This window comes from Podarcis tiliguerta, assembly GCF_965153285.1.
Source record: "Podarcis tiliguerta genome assembly, chromosome: 18".
NCBI classification, from domain to species: domain Eukaryota; kingdom Metazoa; phylum Chordata; class Lepidosauria; order Squamata; family Lacertidae; genus Podarcis; species Podarcis tiliguerta.
Window position 1 is genome coordinate 5,093,847 of NC_139551.1, and position 21,631 is coordinate 5,115,477.

Below are 21,631 nucleotides of genomic sequence, written 5' to 3' on the forward strand. Positions count from 1 at the left end.
TAATTTTCTGTTTTACAATTTAAAATACTCCACCTTAGCTCCTCCCCTCTATTCAACAGGCTCCGCCTCTTGGACCACCAGCTCGCATCCTGGCCCCTTGGGCTCAGAACCCCCGAAACCGAAACCCCCCAATTCTTGGGAGGGCCTTGTTGGGTTGAGCAAGGCAAGGTTTCCCCAGAGCAAACTTTCCTTTCTGCTAGTATTTCCTCTCCTGCCCCCCCCCCAAAGGGGGAAGTTGAGCTTCTCCTTTTTCCCTTCCCACAAGCGATGTCAAGAGTCCCGAGGCAGAAGGCAGACGTCCGAGATCTCTGCAGGAAGCAGGTAGGGCTGGGCTGTTTGGGGGGTTGGTTGAGGGGGCGCTAAGCACAGAATTGAGGGCCTCTCTGCCCTGGAGGGAGGTGGGGGGGTCAGTGCTGAAACTGTCAACATGTGAGCTGTTGAGTCAGGCCATTTGGGTCAGTGTTGTCGGCACGGACCGGCAACCGCTCTCCCGGGTATCCCAGCTTGGCGGCGGTGGATGGGCACCGCCAGCCAGGACCTAGAGATGCCAGGATTCGAACGCAGGACCTCCCACGCGCAAAGGATGAGCTGTGATCCTTCCCGTGAAGGCATCCCAAGGCCCTAGTCCTCATGAACCCGAATAACCACAGACAGTGGCGTAGCGTGGGGGTGCAGGGGGGGGCGGCGGCACCGGGCGCAACATCTGGGGGGGCGCGCGCTCGCACTCGCAGCTCTCTGCCCCTACCTGGCTCACTCACTCTCTCTCACTGCAGTGCTGGCTGTGCGAATCCGATCCGAGCCGCCGGGTCACCGCCCACTGTGGAGGGGAGGGTGCCAGGCGTGCGGTGCGGTGCGGTGCAGTGCGGTGCGGTGCGGAGAGAGAGCGAGGGACTATCTGGGGGAGGGACAGTGCAGTGGGGGGGGGGGCGCAAATTACTTGCCTTGCTCCGGGTGCTGACAACCCACGCTATGCCACTGACCACAGAATCATAGAATTGTAGTCCAGCTTTCTGTAGGGCAGTAATCTCAGCTCAAAGCATCCGTGGCAGACGGCCATCCGACCTCTGCTTAAAAACCTCCAAGGAAGGATAGACCGCCACCTGAGTCGGAATCTCTTCTCTTGTGACTTGAAGCCGTGGGTTCGAGTCCTGCCCTCCAGAGCAGGGGGAAACAAGCTTGCTCCCTCTTCCGTGTGACAGCCCTTGAGATATTTGAAAAGGGCTTTCATATCTCCTCTTTCCCGGGAGAAACATACCCAGCTCCTTCAACAGTTCCTCATCAGGCTTGGTTTCCAGACCCTCCTCTGCACGCTTTCCTGCTTGTCCGTACCATTCTTAAAATGGGGCGCACAGAACTGGACACAGTATTCCAGGTGTGGTCTGACCAAGGCAGAACAGAGAGGGACTTTTACTTCGCGCTGGTGCAAACGGAGGACTCTGTCTTATCAGTCTTGTCCACACTGACCGGTAGCAACTCTCATGGGGTTTCCGCAGTGCCAGGGATGGGCGTAGCCTGGAGAGAGATTCAAGGGCCACGGAGAGGAGTCAAATGTCATGCTCTCCTGTGATTGCTAGACACATCTCCCATTGGCCCCGGCCTCACGCCAAGGCTTCTGGGAGTTGTTTATTACTATTATTATTATTATTAATAATTTTTATTTTACAAGGTTGCTAATGGCACGTCACCAGATGTTAACCTACTACAGCCTTTGTAAGAATGGATTCCAAGTATCGTTGGATTTCTCCATGTTTATATGTTGTTCAGGGACGCAGGTGGCGCTGTGGGTTAAACCACAGAGCCTAGGACTTGCCGATCAGAAGGTCGACGGTTCGAATCCCCGCGATGGGGTGAGCTCCCGTTGCTTGGTCCCTGCTCCTGCCCACCTAGTAGTTTGAAAGCACATCAAAGTGCAAGTAGATAAATAGGTACCGCTGTGGTGGGAAGGTAAACGGCGTTTCCGTGCGCTGCTCTGGTTCGCCAGAAGCGGCTTAGTCCTGCTGGCCACATGACCCGGAAGCTGTACGCCGGCTCCCTCGGCCAATAAAGCGAGATGAGCGCCGCAACCCCAGAGTCGGTCACGACTGGACCTAATGGTCAGGGGTCCCTTTACCTTTACTTTATATGTTGTTCATATGTTGTGAGTTTGTATAAACTTTTGATCCAGTCATAGAAGGAAGCCGTATTTTTATTTTCCCAATTCAACATGATCAGCCTTTTTTGCCGTGTTTAAGGCAGCATTAGGCAACCTTTGGCCCTCCAGATGTTTTGTGGGCTTTTAAAATTAATTTTCACAAAATTATAAACAAAACAGATAAACAAACAAGTATAGATCATAACCTTATTAAAATCACACATTGTTAAGTGACTTCCTTGCTGCCCCTTGGTTGAATTTCCATACACTTCCTTTTAACGGTTTTCCAAATCAAAGTTCTTATGAAATTTCACTTGAACATTAACATCCTTATATCCTTTAATCTTAAAATTAAACATATTGATTCATCGCTTAACTTATATAAAATCCTAAGCCAATTAAATACCCGCAAGCTGTTTCCAATTACCGTGGTGCCCCGCAAGACGAATGCCTCGCAAGACGGAAAACCCGCTAGACGAAAGGGTTTTCCGTTTTTCGATGCGCTTCGCAGGACGAATTTCCCTATGGGCTTGCTTCGCAAGACGAAAATGTCTTGCGAGTCTTGAGATTTTTTTCCGCTCCCCACCCCCTTTTTCTAAGCTGCTAAACCACTAATAGCCTTTTAGCAGCTAATCCGCTAATCCCTTAAGCCGCTAATAGCCGCTAATAGCCGCTAAACCGCTAATAGGGTTGCTTCGCAAGACGAAAAAACCGCTAGACGAAGAGACTCGTGGAACGAATTAATTTCGTCTTGCGAGGCACCACTGTAATCATTAAATTTTGTCCATTCTTCCTGATACTCCTCCTCCTTCTGGTCGCAGACTCTTCCGGTTAGGTCGGCTAGCTCTGAAAACACCATCATCTGCATCTGCCGGCCCTCCAGATGTTTTGGACTACAATTCCCATCATCCCTGACCACCGGTCCTGTTAGCTAGGGATCATGGGAGTTGTAGTCCCAAAACATCTGGAGGGCCGAAGGTTGCCTATGCCTGGGTTATAGACACGGAGAGTCCATTTTTATTGTCCTTTTCGTAAGGTTCCACATGCTGGGCATACAATTCAAGAGGATAATTTGCTCTGTAAATGTAAGGCTGTTCCGTACGGTTCTGTGGACGGTTTCAGTTACCTTCTGCCGAAAATCTTTCAATACAGTGGTACCTCGGGTTAAGTACTTAATTCGTTCCAGAGGTCTGTACTTAACCTGAAACTGTCCTTAACCTGAAGCACCACTTTAGCTAATGGGGCCTCCTGCTGCTGCTGCGCCGCCGGAGCACGATTTCTGTTCTCATCCTGAAGCATTCCGTTCGACTTCCAAGGTACCACTGTACAGTGGTATCTCGGGTTACATACGCTTCAGGTTACAGACTCTGCTAACCCAGAAATAGTACCTCGGGTTAAGAACTTTGCTTCAGGATGAGAACAGAAACCGCGCGGCGGCAGCAGGAGGCCCCATTAGCTAAAGTACAGTGGTACTTAATTCGTTCCAGAGGTCCGTACTTAACCTGAAACTGTTCTTAACCTGAAGCACCACTTTAGCTAATGGGGCCTCCCGCTGCTGCCACCGTGCGATTTCTGTTCTCATCCTGAAGCAAAGTTCTTAACCTGAAGCAATATTTCTGGGTTAGCGGAGTCTGTAACCTGAAGCGTATGTAACCCGAGGGAGCTAAAAGCCCATGGATCCTCAGGAATTTTACATTGGGTCACCCCAAATTCACCATCAGATCACATAGCATGTCCATGGCTGCAGCCTGCACCAAAAAAACCACGCACCCACTGTTGCGTGGGGCCGCAATGGCACAAAAACGTGGTTACAAAGCACGGATCCGCATGGAGCCTCAGGATTTTTGCATTGGGCTACCCCAAACTTACCATCAAACCACGTCTGTGGCCACAGCATGAACCACGAAAATCATACATCCGCTGTTTCGTTCAGAATATTTGTTTTACTTGTTTTCCTTCTCTAAAAACTAGGTGCGTCTTATGGTCAGGTGCATCTTATGCAGCGAAAAATACGGTGTCTGTCTAAATAATAATAATAATAATAATAATAATAATAATAATAATAATTTTATTTATATCCCGCCCTCCCCAGCCAAAACCGGGCTCAGGGCGGCTAACAACAGCCAACTAATCCAACATTCTAAAAACATTTCATTATAAAAATTAATTAAAATCAAATTGATGGCAACCATTAAGCAAAACTTATGTGCAGATTGCCAGAGGAGGGAGTCAGGCTGTGCCCTGACCAAAGGCCTGGTGGAACAGCTCTGTCTTGCAGGCCCTGCGGAAAGATGTCAAGTCCCGCAGGGCCCTGGTCTCTTGTGACAGAGCGTTCCACCAGATCGGAGCCACGGCCGAAAAAGCCCTGGCTCTGGTTGAGGCCAGCCTAACTTCTCTGTGTCCTGGGACCTTCAGGATGTTTTTATTTGAAGACCGTAAGTTCCTCTGTGGGACATACCAGGAGAGGCAGTCCCATAGGTACGAGGGTCCTAAGCCGTATAAGGCTTTGAAGGTTAAAACCAGCACCTTAAACCTGATCCTGTACTCCACTGGGAGCCAGTGCAGCTGGTATAGTACCGGGTGGATGTGATCTCGCAGCGAAGGCCCCGTAAGGAGTCTCGCGCGGCATTCTGCACCCGCTGGAGTTTCTGGGTCAGTCTCAAGGGCAGCCCCACGTAGAGCGAGTCACAATAATCCAGTCTGGATTCTCTTGTGGTTGCTTCCAGCGCCACAACTCCTTGATGCAGCTAAGATGTGTGAAGCGAGAAGTGACCCAAATTGGCTCCACGCTTGGGCCTGATCAGGGAATGATGAGAAGGGGTCTTCACTGCCAACGGGACCCCCTGCCAACCTTTCCTTCACCGCGGCCCCCTCCCCCTTTCCAAATTGTGTCTCCGCAGGATGTGGAGACCCCTGGTGACCGTCGTCTTCTGCCTCCTCGCCCGGCCCGCATACCCCAGGTGCCCTCTGCCCAACCAAACCCACCCACCGGAGGCTCTGGCCCGCTTCTTCCGGGACTCTGCAGATATGCTGGCACTTGCCGGCTGCGGAATCCCTGAAATCCCTGACGACGCCACCTTAGGACCCCGGGTGGAAGAGCTGGACTTGTCCGGGAACGACCTCCGAAGCTTGCCGGACGGTTTCCTGAGCCGCGCCGCCAAAGTGAAGAAGCTTCGCCTGTCGGACATCGGCCTGAGGGAGCTGCCTGCCCAGTTCTTCGCCAATGCGTCCGGGCTGCAGGAGCTGTGGCTAGAGAAGAACACCCTCCAGTGGGTGCCAACTGAAGCGTTCCACGGCTGCCTGGAGAAACTCGCCGTCGATTGCCAGTGCCCCGTGTCCGAGAGCGTCCTGCCCTATTGCCAAAACTGCTCCGGCGACACCGCCTGCCGATGCTTCACCTCGGAGGGCCAGGCCCGAAACGTGAGTGACTTCCACGCCCAGCAGTGCCAAGGCATGCCCGCTTCGCTCTATGCCGCCATTGTGGTGCCCATCGTAGCTGTGGTCCTCCTCGCCGGACTAGCTTATTTCCTGATCCGGAGGAAGAAGGGGGCTCCCATCAGCCACAACAAGAGGGCCTCCTCTGCGTCCGAGGGGGTCCACGGGCAGCCGCGGTACATCAGCCACACTGGCGCGCAGGGCGAAGGGGGCCACGGCTGCCACGCCAACTACGAAAACATCGACCACGGGGTAGGAACCAAGCAGGGCAAACGGCGAGCCAGCAAGCCGTCGACAAGCAGGTAAGCTTTTTCTTTTTAAAAATGGTTTTATTTTTGCCTTCTTGGTTCCTTGAAAACCTTAAGGAAGAATGGGGAATTTTTTATATATATACTTGCCAGAGTGGTGCATGCTCTAGTTATCTCCCGCTTGGACTACTGCCATGTGCTCTACGTGGGGCTACCTTTGAAGGTGACCCGGAAACTTCAACTAATCCAGAATGCGGCTGCTAGACTGGTGACTGGTAGCGGCCGTCGAGACCATATAACACTGGTCCTGAAAGACCTACATTGGCTCCCAGTACGTTTCCGAGCACAATTCAAAGTGACTTTGGCCACCTCAGGAGAAGAGAAGACTCCCTGGGAAAAGACCCTGATGTTGGGAAAGATGGAGGGCACAAGAAGAAGGGGACGACAGAGGACGAGATGGTTGGATAGTGTTCTCGAAGCTACCAGCATGAGTTTGACCAAACTGCGGGAGGCAGTGGAAGACAGGAGTGCCTGGCGTGCTCTGGTCCAGGGGGTCATGAAGAGGCGGACATGACGAAACGACTAAACAACAAAGCTTCCACCTGGGAAGCCCCCAAGGTCACTTCCAGGGGGTTCGAATCTGGGGGGGAGGCAGTGTCCTAGGGAACTGTCTCCCGCAACCTCCCTGGTTTTGTCTATTTTCCTCTTAATTCACCTCCCAGGAACTTCTCCATTCCAGTCAAAACACAGCTTGCAAACTCACCCATAGGTTCGGTTTTCCAAACTTGGGTCTCCAGCTTTTGTTGGGACTACAACTCCCATCATCCCTAGCTAGCAGGGCCAGTGGTCAGGGATGATGGGAATTGTAGTCCGAATACAGCCGGAGGGCCAAGTTTTGCGAGAACCTGATTTAGAAAGTGGAAGAGAGGTTTCAGCAGACCTTAGCTCCGAAGTAGGAAGTCCAGACTTCCTCCAAAACACTTCCCTCCAGCCCAGAGGTCACCCGAAGAGAAAAACCCAAATGCTAACTCTCTTAAAATGCTGACTATTAGCAATTTGGGCTGTGGCGCCTGCGGACGAGCTGGCTTTGCAGAAGAAGCTGAGGCAGAGACGAGATTTCGCCTGCGGTTTTTAAATGAGTGGCAGGGATCTTGTTTGTGCTCCGTTTGTGGAGAAGCAGAAGGCAGCTGTCTTCTGAAAGCAAGAAGCAAAAAAAATAGCAGCTGTCTTATTTTCACGGTGCTTCGCGGAGCGGCGGAACTCACCGCCACAGGAAACAGGGACGCCCGGCAACTCGGAGAGCTTTTAAAAAGGATCAGACCACATGCACATGAAGGATCAATGCTAAGCACGGTCACTAGCCGCAGTTCCTCAGCTGCTGATGGCATGTGGGTCTTTGTTTTTTCTTTCGAAATTTTGTATTCATTTTATAATGGCGCCTGCCCCATGGAACGCCCTCCCACCAGATGTCAAAGAGAACAACAACTACCAGACTTTTAGAAGACATCTGAAGGCAGCCCTGTTTAGGGAAGCTTTTAATGTTTGATGTATTACAGTATTTTAATGTTTTTTGGAAGCCGCCCAGAGTGGCTTCTTCCAATCTTCTTCCATCGTCTCTTCTCTCTGGTCTGGGAGTCTCCCAGTCAGTTCGGCAAGTTCCATATAGTCCATCAACTTCATCTGCCATTCTTCGATAGCTGGTACATGTGGGTCTTAAAAGAGCCATCTTGTTGGTCACTGTGAGGACAGTATACTGAGCTGTGATGAGCCCCCTTGGGCCTGATCCAGCTGCTTGTAGGGCTATCCTTAGTTTCCTTTTGTTGTTGTTGTTGAGTCATTTAGTTGTGTCCGCCTCTTCATGACCCCATGGACCAGAGCACGCCAGGCCCTCCTGTCTTCCACTGCCTCCCGCAGTTGGGTCAAACTCATGCTGGTCGCTTCGAGAACACTGCCCCACCATCTCGTCCTCTGTCGTCCCCTTCTCCTTGTGCCCTCCATCTTTCCCAACATCAGAGTCTTTTCCAGGGAGTCTTCTCTTCTCATGAGGTGGCCAAAGAACTGGAGCCTCAGCTTCAGGATCTGTCCTTCCAGTGAGCACTCAGGGCCGATTTCCTTCCGAATGGAGAGGTTTGATCTTCTTGCAGTCCATGGGACTCTCAAGAGTCTCCTCCAGCACCAGAATTCAAAAGCATCCATTCTTCGGCGATCAGCCTTCTTTATGGTCCAGCTCTCACTTCCATACATCACTACTGGGAAAACCAGAGCTTTAACTATATGGACCTTTGTCGGCAAGGTGATGTCTCTGCTTTTTAAGATGCTGTCCAGGTTTGTCATTGCTTTTCTCCCAAGAAGCGGGCGTAATGGAGCCTCCATGACAGAGGCAGTCTACCTTAGAGTGGCAGAGAACAAGAGTGGGAGAAAGTGGTGGCTCCCACATCCTTGTGGGGCTTCTCGTTTAGGGCATCTGTGAGGACAAGGATACAGGATCCAGCGGGTCTCTTTTTAGATCCCCCGCTTTCAGAATTTGCACCCGAGTTTTGCGGTGTGAGCTCCCCAACCCACCAGCGGGCCCCCCAAAATAGCATATATTGTGGGGAGAGCAAGCAAAACGCATATATCCCTGAAAATATCACGCAGCCCATCAGAGGAAATTGCGAAAACGTGTACCTGCTAGCAGAACTGTTCGTGTACAAGAGTTGAATTTGGTGAATTTTCGCGATGATCTTTCGTTTCTTATTTTTGAAAATTGCAGTAGATTGGGGAAATGAGAGAAATGAACAGAAAGTGAAACTGCTTATAGAGGAATGTATTGAGAGGGAAAGGCACAGAGATGTTGAACGGCTATCCGTTTTGGACGGGGCTAGGAGGTCACCCCAGGCTGTGCGTTGCGTAATCTGGTGGTGTCAGAAGTGGTGTAGGGGAACGAAAGCAGTGGATCTGACCCCTGTACCTGCCCCCAACAGAGCAAACCAAGAGGCGTCCATTGTGGTGGCAGAGAGCACCGTATTTTTAGCTCTATAAGACGCACCAGACCACAAGATGCACCTAGTTTTTGGAGGAGGAAAACAAGAAAAAAATATTCTGGATCTCACAAACCAGAACAGCAAGAGGGATCGCTGCGCAGTGAAAGCAGCAATCCCTCTTGCTGTTCTGGCTTCTGGGATAGCTGCGGAGCCTGCATTCGCCCCATAAGACGCACACACTTTCCCCCTTACTTTTAAGGAGGGGAAAAGTGAGTCTTATAGAGCAAAAAATACGGTATTTGTTCTCTTCCACGGCTAGCAATTCCAATTGTTGCTGAGTCACAGAGACTCTTGGATGTTGAGACAGCATCTTGCAAGGCGAGAGTTTGTGCGCACCCGTTCCAAAGGTGGCGGGAGAGTCACACGCCCATCCCAAGACAGCTCACGCTCTTAGCTAATTTCCGATGGGGCAATTTTCTCGCTCTGAGCTGACAGGAAAAGATCTGGGGAGTTTTTTTGGGTGTTTGTGCAAATCCACAGGGTGCAACACAACCGCTTGTTCCAAGGAAACTGGGAGGGACTGCAGCTCAGGGGCGGAGTGCTTGCTTGGCATGCAGAAGGCACCAGGTTCAAGCAGGTTGCCTCAAATTTCAGCAGCACCACCAAAATCAAGCCTGTTTCAGTTGCAGCAGCCGCTGTGTTCCACCGGAGGCTCAGCCTCACCACTGGGAAAAGACTTTCAGGCTGAGACCCTTCCTGCCCGCGGACTGTCTGGCCAGAGTGGTGCATGCTCTAGTTATCTCCCGCTTGGACTACTGCAATGCGCTCTACGTGGGGCTACCTTTGAAGGTGACCCAGAAACTGCAATTAATCCAGAATGTGGCTGCCAGACTGGGGACTGGGAGTGGCCGCCGGGACCACATAACACCGGTCCTGAGAGATCTGCATTGGCTCCCAGGATGTTTCCGAGCACGATTCAAAGGGTTGGTGCTGACCTTGAAAGCCCTAAACGGCCCAGTATACCTGAAGGAGCGTCTCCACCCCCATCATTCTGCCACTGAGATCCAGCACTGAGGGCCTTCTGGCGGTTCCCTCATTCTGAGAAGTGAGGTTACAGGGAACCAGGCAGAGGGCCTTCTCGGTGGTGGCTCCCTCCCTGTGGAACGCCCTCCCATCAGATGTCAGGGAAATAAACAACTACCTGACTTTTAGAAGGCATCTGAAGGCAGCCCTGTTCAGGGACCGAAAAAGGCATCTGAAGGCAGCCCTGTTCAGGGACCGAAAAAGGCAAGGGAGAAACTTCAGCTCAGAGGAAAGGGAGCATTTTTAAGACACAGAAGGAGGGCAGTGGCAAAAGACCTATCCCAGGGGTAGGGACGCGGGTGGCGCTGTGGGTTAAACCACAGAGCCTAGGACTTGCTGATCAGAAGGTCGGTGGTTCGAATCCCCGCGACGGGGTGAGCCCCCGTTGCTCAGTCCCTGCTCCTGCCAACCTAGCAGTTCGAAAGCACCTCAAAGTGCAAGAAGATAAATACTTTCCGGCGGGAAAGTAAACGACGTTTCCGTGCGCTGCTCTGGTTCGCCAGAAGCGGCTTAGTCCTGCTGGCCACATGACTCGGAAGCTGTACGCTGGCTCCCTCGGCCAATAAAGCAAGATGAGCGCAGCAACCCCAGAGTCGGCCACGACTGGACCTAATGGTCAGAGGTCCCTGACCATTAGACTCCTTATTGGGTGAGCAACGCAGCCAAGCAACACAGTTGGAGCCTCCCTCCTCCCTGGCCGGCAGGGAGGGAGGGAGAGGAGCTGCTTCCTCTGAAACCTGGGAAATTTAAGGGACATCATCAATAAGGGACAGCAGCGGGACACGGCGCTGGGATAAGGGACTTTCCCACCAAATAAGGGACGGTTGACAGCTATGACACAGATATTACCAAGCCCCAACCACATTTTGGAGAAATGCCGTCCCAGAAATTGCGGCCAACTCCTTTGCAGAATTTCAGTTTCCCATGGACCCCCTTGTCTTTCCCATGGCTCCTTCGCTTGCTCGGGAGCCAGGGGAAGTTTGGGAGCGAAGGGAAGTTTGAATTCGCTTTGTAGCAAAGGGCCCTGAAATTCATTTAACAACAAACAAACACTTCAAGTAGAAGAAAGGAAGGCGGTGGTTCCGGGAGAGAGGCTCAAAAACAAAACCCCACTTTCTTAACCCCCCACTTTCTTAATTTGTCCACAGGGCGAGCCCCGGGACCCCCGATCCGGACGTCCCCCACGACGACCAGCCAGTCTATGCCAACACTCAGGATCTGTATTACAACTACAGCGGAGGACCCCCCTCAGGAAACCCCGAGGAGGACATTTATATTGTTCCTGATCAGTGACCCACATAAACCCCACACTGGCTGGCTCTCCGCCCCATTGCATGTGATGGTTTTATGGCAACTGGTGTATTCAATGCTTCTCTGGTGGAACACCCCCCTTCAATTCCTTCCTTCCTTCCTTCCTTCCTTCCTTCCTTCCTTCCTTCCTTCCTTCCTTCCTCCCCTCCCCTCCCCCTTCCTCCCTCCCTCCTCCCTCTCTCCCTTCCCTCCTTCCTTCCTTTCTCATCTTACTTTTCCTTCCTTCCTTCCTCCCCTCCCCTCCCCTTCCTCCCTCCTCCTCTCTCCTTTCCTTCCTCCCCTCCCCCTCTCTCCCTCCTTCCTTCCTTCCTTCCTTCCTTCCTTCCCTCCCCCTCCCCTCCCCTCCCTTCTTCCTCCTCCCGCCCCTCCTTCCCTCCTTCCTTCCTTTCTCATCTTACTTTTCCTTCCTTCCTCCCCCCTCCCCCTCTCTCCCTCCCCTTCCTTCCTCTTCCCTCCCTCCCTCCCTTCCCTCCTTCCTTACTTTCTCATCTTACTTTTCCTTCCTTCCTTCCTTCTTTCTTTCCTTCCTTCCTTCCTTCCTCCCCTCCCCTCCCCCTTCCTTCCTCCCCCTCTCTCCCTCCCCCTCCCCTCCTTCCTTCCTTCCCTCCCTCCCTCCTTGTCTTTCTTTCTTTCTTTCCACCTTTAAACAGAACCTTGGAATGGCAGAGTTGTAAGGGGACCCCCAGAGTCCTCTAGCCCACCCCCCTGCAATGCAGGTCTCCCTGACGGTTGGCCATGCAACCTCTTTTTTAAAAAAGGAAGGAGCCCCCAACCACCAGTAAGCGCTTTCTAACGCTTAAATCGGGATTCCTTCTCGAATCCGTTGGTTTGTGTCCTGTGTGTGCAGTTCCCCTCTTTGGCCCGCGGGGGGCAGCCTTCCCACGCTATCATGGGACCATACTCCGACATCGGAAGTGTAGATCTCTGTAAGCGAAGTGTCGCGGAATCCTCAGATTGGGACCCCGAGGGCCACCTAGCGCAACCCTGTGCGACGCATGAAGCGCAACTCTGCACCTGTGCATTTCATGATGCATTTGTGCTAGCGTATGGAATCATAGAATCATAGAATCATAGAGTTGGAAGAGACCACAAGAGCCATTGAGTCCAACCCCCTGCCAAGCAGGAAACACCATCAGAGCACTCCTGACATATGGTTGTCAAGCCTCTGCTTAAAGACCTCCAAAGAAGGAGACTCCACCACACTCCTTGGCAGCAAATTCCACTGTCAAACAGCTCTTACTGTCAGGAAGTTCTTCCTAATGTTTAGGTGGAATCTTCTTTCTTGTAGTTTGGATCCCTTGCTCCGTGTCCGCTTCTCTGGAGCAGCAGAAAACAACCTTTCTCCCTCCTCTGTGTGACATCCTTTGATATATTTGAACATGGCTATCATATCACCCCTTAACCTCCTCTTCTCCAGGCTAAACATGCCCAGCTCCAATAATGGGCATCATTATTGAGGGGAAGTGTGTGGAACAGGTCTCGGTGTTTTGATTTCTGGGAATGGAGTTGAGAGATGACCTGGGGAGAAAACAGCAAAGACCCGATGAAGAGAGCACAGCAGAGGTTATATTTTCCAGAAAAATAATCTCTCAGAGGACCTGCTGATAGCATTTTACCATTGTACTGCGGAGAGTGTATTAACTTATGCTCTGTGTGTGTGGTTTGGGAGCTGAACGGTCAGGGAAAAAACAACGCTGTCCAGGGTTGTAAAGACTGCGGAGAGAATAATTGGGTGCACTCTTCCCACCCTGGCTCAAATCTACGCTTCCAGGTGCCATAAGAAAGCTGCAGAGATAGCGCAGGACAGTGCGCACCCCGGAAATGATATCTTTCAGCTTCTGCCTTCTGGAAGAAGGTACCGGGTTATAAAGACTAGGACTAGCCACCTGAGAAACAGTTCCTATCCAAATGCAATTTTGGTTTTAAACGCAGGGTAAGGTAGTCTCTATGGGAGTATATTTAATTATGGGGTATCAGAGCTTTTAGGGGGCTAACCAGGCTGGGATTGCTGGGATTAGCAGGCTTGTTGGTTTTTGAATGTCTGATGTAGATTTTTTCAATTCCGTTGTTCTGTATGGGACAATGACAATAAAGATTATCGTGGCATATTGTATCTATGCTCACGAGCTCTGCAAAAGAAGCACACACACACACACACAAACACCACTGTTCACACACACACACACACACACACACACACACCACTGTTCCCCAATGATGTGTTTTTCTTGTTGTTGTTGTTTAGTTGTTTAGTCGTGTCCGCCTCTTGGTGACCCCCTGGACCAGAGCACGCCAGGCACTCCTGTCTTCCACTGCCTCCCGCAGTTTGGTCAAACTCATGTTGGTCTCTTTGAGAACACTGTCCCACCATCTCATCCTCTGTCATCCCCGTCTCCTTGAGCCCTCCATCTTTCCCAACATCAGGGTCTTTTCCAGGGAGTCTTCTCTTCATATGAAGTGGCCAAAGTCTTGGAGCCTCAGCTTCAGGATCTGTCCTTCCAGTGAGCACTCAGGGCTGATTTCCTTCAAAATGGAGAGGTTTGATCTTGCAGTCCAGGGGACTCTCAAGAGTCTCCTCCAGCACCATAATTCAAAAGCATCCATTCTTCGGTTTAAACCACAGAGCCTAGGACTTGCCGATCAGAAGGTCGGCGGTTCAAATCCCCATGACGGGGTGAGCTCCCGTTGCTCGGTCCCTGCTCCTGCCCACCTAGCAGTTTGAAAGCACGTCAAAGTGCAAATAGATAAATAGGTACCACTCTGGCAGGAAGGTAAACGGCGGTTTCCGTGCACTTAGCTTAGCTTATGAGAAAATGATTTTGAAAAGCTTTGAGAAGCTTTGAGCCTGCTTGGGGGGGGTGACATCGGGCCTAGGTGGGGTCACCTGTCCTCACCTCCTTCAGCAGGTCGACACCTCCCCCAAAATAGGCCGGCTCACGTGCTTCGAATTGACTCCAGCTGACCAACTGCAGCTTAGGCAACGCAAGCTGTTAGTCCATATGGAGGCCCAGACAATCTCCTGCCTCCGTAGGGCGGGGAGGGACAAAGCAGGGGTCAAGATTTGGGTCAGAGAGTTGTGAAAAAGGAAGACACCCCAGAGATTTCCAGGAGGGGCGAGGCGGTTGTTTCAAAAGGCCTCTTCAAGGAAGGCCTGAGCACAGAAGGCAAAGGTGGAGTTTATCAGCCATGGGAAAATGCCTGCTCTCAATGGCCATTTCCTTTATGTACAGTGGTACCTCGGGTTACAGGGACGCAGGTGGCGCTGTGGTCTAAACCACAGGGCCTAGGGCTTGCCAATCATAAGGTCGGTGGTTCGAGTCCCCGTGACGGAGTGAGCTCCCGTTGCTCGGTCCCTGCTCCTGCCAACCTAGCAGTTCGAAAGCACGTCAAAGTGCAAGTAAATAAATAGGTACCACTCCAGCGGGAAGGTAAACGGTGTTTCCATGTACTGCTCTGGTTCACCAGAAGCAGCTTAGTCATGCTGGGCAGACAAACGCCGGCTCCCTCGGCCAATAAACCAAGATGAGCGCCGCAACCCCAGAGTCGGTCACGATTGGACCATATGGTCAGGGGTCCCTTTACCTTTTTATCTTGGGTTACAGACGCTTCAGGTTACAGACACTTCAGGTTACAGACTCCGCTAACCCAGAAATAGTACCTCGGGTTAGAACTTTGCTTCAGGATGAGAACAGAAATCACGGCAGCAGCAGGAGGCCCCATTAGCTGAAGTGGTGCTTCAGGTTAAGAACAGTTTCAGGTTAAAAACGGACCTCCAGAACAAATTAAGTTCTTAACCCAAGGTACCACTGTATTTGCAGCGGTACCTTGGTTCTCAAACTTAATCCATTCCGGAAATCCGCTCCAAAACCAAAGCATTCCAAAACCAAGTCCAGTAGAAAGTAACGCAAAACGGATTAATCCGTTCCAGACTTATAAAAACAGCCCCGAAAACAGCAGCTTGACATGAATTTTGCTATCTAAACGAGACCCTTGATCCATAAAACGAAAGCAATAAACGGTATACTGCAGTCACACAATCGATCCGTCAGTAGCTGAACTGGGTTCCACACAGTCACAAAAACAAAAGAGGCGTGAAAACAAAAACACAAAATAAACAGCAAAAACAGACAGACCTAAGGGTAACACTCAATCCGGAAGCGTTGCACTCAAAACGGAGCACGTTCGGCTTCCAAAAACAGTTCGCTAACCGGAACACTTACTTCCGAGTTTGCAGTGTTTGGGTTCCCAGTTGTTTGAGCACCAAGGCGTTTGAGAACTAAGGTAACACTGTATGGCTTTTATATTCTGCCTTTTCTCATGGAGCTCAAGGGAGGTGTCCACTGTTCACCTCACCCCCATGTATCCTCACGATGACCCTGCAAAGAAGGTCAAGTGGGGAGGGATCGACGGTCCCTCAAGGTCGCCCAGCGAGCGTCATGACACCCAAACCCTCATCTCCCAGGTTCTAGTCTGGCGCTCTAACCACTGCACAGCACTGCCTCTTTTTAACTACGAGGAGGAGGCCAAATGGCAGGTTATCCTGTTGCCATTTGGGGGCAAACAGAACTCTTTCCTTGCCCTGAGGAGGGCTGCCCCACCACCAGGATTCGCATCTGGGCCCCTCCAAATGGCATAGACCAACCTGGTGTCTTTAAGAAAGCCCTTGCATAGAGTTCGCAGCGTCAGTGACCTGGTGCTCTCTCGATGTTGTGGACCACAACTGCCATCAGCCCTGGCCAGCATGCCTAGTGGTCAGAGCTGGTGGGCACGTGAGACCCTGTAGCTGCATCATCCCAAGAGAGATGGTGGCAGAAGTGAGATCTCCTCCGCCAACAGATGAGCAGTGGGAAAACGGGCCTCTCCTACGGATTCAGTTGGCCCTTCTTTGCCAAACGATAAATCGGAATCCTAGTCCTCATGAACCCGATTTAAATCGCAACATGGGAAGAGACTGGCCTACCTAGCACAGACTGGCAGCAGCGGCCTGACCCAGAGTTGCTATTTCAGGGTGGTCTGCTTGCCTGCAAAGCAGTTGCTCTAACCACTGAGCCACACAGCCCTGCCTTTCCGAGGGGTCTCGGGGAAAAACGGACACTCTGAACCCATCGCCCCGGTTTGTTTTTCTCCAAACCGCTCAAGGGCCGGGGAAGAATGCTCTCTGCCCCACCTGCAAGAAATTATAAGGTTCAGCAGGGCAGAGATCGCTGGAGGGTGTTTCTGCAGAAACAAGCACCCTGTAGGCACCCTGGATTTCTAGGAACTGAGCCTGTGATGGGAAGGTAAATAGGGGCCGTGTCTGACTGCTTCTCATATTTGGGGAAGGGGTGGAATGTTGCCTCCGGCAGGCCAGGTGAGAGACACCTGTTGTGTGAGCCCCGCCGCACACACCCTATTCTTCAGGTGCCATTCCGCCAAGTCTTGTTTTGACCATGTGCATTTGAATGTGAGAGAGAGCATTCCTGCTTTGTTTTATTATGAGAAAAACACTGCTCCCATTCCCTTATGGAGTATCTAAGAGCCCGTCTAAGGGACGCGGGTGGCGCTGTGGGTTAAACCACAAAGCCTAGGGCTTGCCGATCAGAAGGTTGGTGGTTCGAATCGCCGCAATGACGGGGTGAGCTCCCGTTGCTCGGTCCCTGCTCCTGCCAGCCTAGCAGTTCGAAAGCACGTCAAAGTGCAAGTAAATAAATAGGTACCACTCCGGCGGGAAGGTAAACGGTGTTTCCGTGCGCTGCTCTGGTTCGCCAGAAGCGGCTCAGTCATGCTGGCCACATGACCCGGAAGCTGTACGCCGGCTCCCTCGCCCAATAAAGCAAGCTGAGCACCGCAACCCCAGAGTCGGTCAAGACTGGACCTAATGGTCAGGGGTCCCTTTACCTTTAAGAGCCCATCTAGAGTCCTTAAGTAGGTTTTCTATCGGTAGGCGAAAATAGATGTCTTTTAAAGATGTCTTTTAAAGATAGGATAGCTGCTTATTTCCTTCACATCTGAAGGGAGGGTGTTCCACAGGGCAGGCACCACCACCGAGAAGGCCCTCTGCCTGGTTCCCTGTAACTTGGCTTCTTGCAGTGAGGGAACCGCCAGAAGGCCCTCGGAGCTGGATCTCAGTGTCCGGGCTGAATGATGGGGCTGGAGACGCTCCTTCAGGGATACTGGGCCGAGGCAGTTTAGGGCTTTCAAGGTCAGCACCAACATTTTGAATAGTGCTCAGAAACATACTGGGAGCCAATGCAGATCTCTCAGGACCGGTGTTATGTGGTCTCAGCGGCCACTCCCAGTCCCCAGTCTAGCTGCCGCATTCTGGATTAGTTGCAGTTTCTAGGTCACCTTCAAAGGTAGCCCCACGTAGAACACATTGCAGTAGTCCAAGCAGGAGATAACTAGAGGAAGTGCCACTCTGGCCAGAGAGTCCGCAGGCAGGGAGGGTCTCATCCTGTGTACCAGTTGGAGCTGGTAGACAGCCGCCCTGGACACAGAATTGACCTGCACCTCCATGGACGGATTTGAGTCCAAAATGACTCCCAGGCTGCACACCTGGTCCTTCGGGGGCACAGTTACCCCATTCAGGACTAGGGAATCCCCCACACCCATCCGCCCCGTCCCCCCAAAACAGTCCTTCTGTCTTGTCAAAGGTCAGAAAAGGGGAGCAGCCGCCGAACCAGGATGTTGCTTGAGCTTTGAACTGCTTTGAACTCCTGGCGCTGGCAGGCGAGACCTATAGCCCAGTAAATAAAGTGTGATCATCGTGTGATTTGCTGTGTCTCACTTTCCTGATGGTTTGATGAACCTCATTTCCTGCCCAGGTTTTGTTCAGGTTATACCCCTGTGCGATCAGGAATCCCCCAGCTTGGCTGGGAATCTGGACGATTTTATGGCAAGTGGCGAAAGGAGGCAGAGAGACAATGAGGGTGTTTCGTACCTTTGAGTCATAACTTGTGTTGCAAAAGAGACTGGAAGGACAGATCCTGAAGCTGAGGCTCCAAGGCTTTGGCCACCTCATGAGAAGAGAAGACTCCCTGGAAAAGACGCTGATGCTGGGAAAGATGGAGGGCACAGGGAGAAGGGGACGGCAGAGGACGAGATGGTGGGACAGTGTTCTTGAAGGTGCCAAGATGAGTTTGACCAAACTGCGGGAGGCAGGGGAAGACAGGAGTGCCTGGCGTGCTCTGGTCCAGGGGGTCACCAAGAGTCGGACATGACTAAAAGACTAAACAACAACAAAGCTTATTTCCGGTGCACATCTGGGTCGGAGCAGACCCGTGCACATGCGCACAAGCTATTTCCAGTGCTCCTCCGATGCGGAAGTGCGCCGGAAATAGCGTGTTCGCATGCATATGGGCACGCGCTCCCCCGCCCTCCAGCCCGCCATGTGATTGGCGCTGGAGACACCGGCCCGACGCGCGGTAAGTTTGCTGACCGCTACCCTTGCTAGTCGGGACGCGGGTGGCGCTGTGGGTAAAAGCCTCAGCGCCTAGGGCTTGCCGATCAAAAGGTCGCGGTTCGAATCCCCACGGCGGGGTGCACTCCCGTTGTTCGGTCCCAGCGCCTGCCAACCTAGCAGTTCGAAAGCACTCCCCGATGCAAGTAGATAAATAGGGACCGCTTACTAGCGGGAAGGTAAACGGCGTTTCCGTGTGCGGCTCTGGCTCGCCAGAGCAGCGATGTCACTCTGGCCACGTGACCCGGAAGTGTCTGCGGACAGCGCTGGCCCCCGGCCTCTTGAGTGAGATGGGCGCACAACCCTAGAGTCTGGCAAGACTGGCCCGTACGGGCAGGGGTACCTTTACCTTTACCCTTGCTAGTCGCCTTATCATAAACAGTTCCCAGGCCTCTCCATCCCTCCCCAGGTTCGCTCTTGCAAAAACACCTTTGCTTTCCCTGAACCTTCCTCGTAACATCAGGTTTCCTGACCCCTTGAGCTCAGCAGGCGAGAAAATTGTGCCCGGAAGCTGAGTGGGGCTCAGGAAGGGAAGAACAAAGGTGCTATTTCTGAAGATGCTCCTTGATCTCTGACTCAGTGGAACAGCCAGCTGGGATGTTTAGCTGGAAGAGATCAGGGATCATCGCTGGAGATCATCCCACGCCGAGCCCTGGTGACTGGCAGTCTTTTGGCGCACTCAAGTTCCTAGTTCATATGGAGGCAGTTTCCATATGAACCCGGTTGGCTATTGCGAGAACAAGGTGCTGGTCTAGAGGAGCCGCTCGTTGGAGCCAGCGATGGTTTGTTTGCGAATTAAATTGGTGCGCCACTTTTTGTCCAAAGACCACGGTTCAGTTTTGCAACATAAGACACAAAGTGTTTGAACCTGGCTTGAACCTCTAGGTTAGGGAACTGTGGTAGCTTGTACCTCAACAGACAAAGCAGAGACATTTACCTGAGGAATTTTTCAACGTCAAGCGACTGATAACCTTGGAGAGCTTCTTCGAAGACCAGAAACCTCCTCAGTTGCACTTTGAGGAAGCCAGAAAACTGGTTAAGCAACTGGAAATTTCCATTTCACCGGTTGATAAAGCCTGACTTAAAAGATGCTTTTATTACCTGAAAAAAAACACCTTCCCTCCTTTAAAGAAGTTGAGTTTGAATTACAGTGGTACCTCGGGTTAAGTACTTAATTCATTCCAGAGGTTCATTCTTAACCTGAAACTGTTCTTAACCTGAAGCACCACTTTAGCTAATGGGGCCTCCTGCTTGCCACTGCACAATTTCTGTTCTCATCCTGAAGCAAAGTTCTTAACCCGAGGTACTATTTTTGGGTTAGTAGAGTCTGTAACCTGAAGCGTATGTAACCTGAAGCTTCTGTAACCGAGGTACCACTATACATTGCGTGCTATATGCAAACTGCAGCCCTGGCACACACAAAACGCTAGCCAAAGCATGGTTTTGCATGAACAGGCAAACAATTGGGCTGCAGTAGGGGATGCGGGTGGCGCGGTGGGTAAAACCACAGAGCCTAGGGCTTGCCGATCAGAAGGTCGGTGGTTCGAATCCCCGTGACAGTGTGAGCTCCCGTTGCTCGGTCCCTGCTCCTGCCCACCTAGCAGTTCAAAAGCACGTCAAAGTGCAAGTAGATTAATAGGTACCGCTCTGGCAGGAAGGTAAACGGTGTTTCCGTGCGCTGCTCTGGTTCGCCAGAAGCGGCTTAGTCATGCTGGCCACATGACCCGGAAGCTGTACGCCGGCTCCCTCGGCCAATAAAGCGAGATGAGCGCCACAACCCCAGAGTCGGCCACGACTGGCCCTAATGGTCAGGTGTCATGGGGAGATAGGAAACCAGGGGAGATTGGCTTATTCCTACAATTTGAATGATATCATTATTCTATTATATATTCTCTACTAACTATTAGCCTACTTGTTGTGTTTGTATTGTTGTAAGAGGGGAGATACGGGATACAGTGGTACCTCGGGTTAAGTACTTAATTCGTTCCGGAGGTCTGTTCTTAACCTGAAACTGCTCTTAACCTGAAGCACCACTTTAGCTAATGGGGCCTCCTGCTGCCACCGCACCGCCGGAGCACAATTTCTGTTCTCATCCTGAAGGAAAGTTCTTAACCCGAGGTACTATTTCTGGGTTAGCGGAGTCTGTAACCTGAAGCGGTCTTCCTCTGGTCATTTTGCTGCTGAACCAAGCCACGGTCTGGTCAAAGGTGTCATTGAAACCAGACATTTTCTCAACTGATTGGCAGTTTTTATTACATCCATGGGTAAAAAGGACTCCCCTCACATTGTGAAACTTTCCAGCTCACTGTCTATCGACTTTATACAAATAGGAGTTCTGGTTTGTTTGTTTTTTTGGCAAAGGTGTTTTGTTTTGTTTTTAAAATTCATTTCGCAGAGAGGAACCGTTGCGACAACAGATGGACATTAGAAGGTGGAAAACAAAACTATAAAACACCGTGGGAGTCCCCATTGCACCGAGGTTAAAATAACAAAGTCCAAGACTATCGGCGTTATCTGATTATCAAGTTCATTTCCAGATTCACTAGGCGTAGGTGGCCTTGAGAATGATGCCGCTGCTGTGCTGTGTACGAAATAAAGCGCGTCTGAAGACTCTAGTCCTCAGCCAAATCTCAAATTATGTGTCATTTTCTTCATATTCCTGATACCAAGCGCCCAGCGTCGGATTCTGGTCTGTTTTCCACTGAGTGGCAATTCCTACTTGTATGCTAAGGTCATATATAAGACCTAGAACTTGCAATATTTGGTTGCTAATTTGTTTGTACAGTGGTGCCTCGCAAGACGAAAAGAATCCGTTCCGTGAGTCTCTTCGTCTAGCGGTTTTTTCGTCTTGCGAAGCAACCCCATTAGCGGATTAGCGGATTAGCGCTATTAGCGGTTTAGCGGCTATTAGCGGCTATTAGCGGCTATTAAAGGCTTAAGGGATTAGCAGATTAGCTGCTAAAAGGCTATTAGCAGCTTAGTGCCTTAGAAAAGGGGGTGGGGAGCGGGAAAAAATCGCAGC

The 21,631-nt window shown here is 51.5% G+C and overlaps 1 protein-coding gene across 1 annotated transcript; it reads left to right on the forward strand.

Moving 5' to 3' along the window:
* The first annotated feature begins 229 nt into the window (after positions 1 to 229).
* On the forward strand, positions 230 to 11,306 carry LRRC25 (leucine rich repeat containing 25). Its single transcript, XM_083421845.1, has 3 exons — positions 230 to 321; positions 5,032 to 5,868; positions 11,009 to 11,306. Exons 2-3 carry the CDS (start codon positions 5,033 to 5,035, stop codon positions 11,151 to 11,153), a joined length of 981 nt encoding a protein of 326 aa, XP_083277971.1. The 5' UTR covers positions 230 to 321; position 5,032; the 3' UTR covers positions 11,154 to 11,306.
* Positions 11,307 to 21,631: the final 10,325 nt, after the last annotated feature.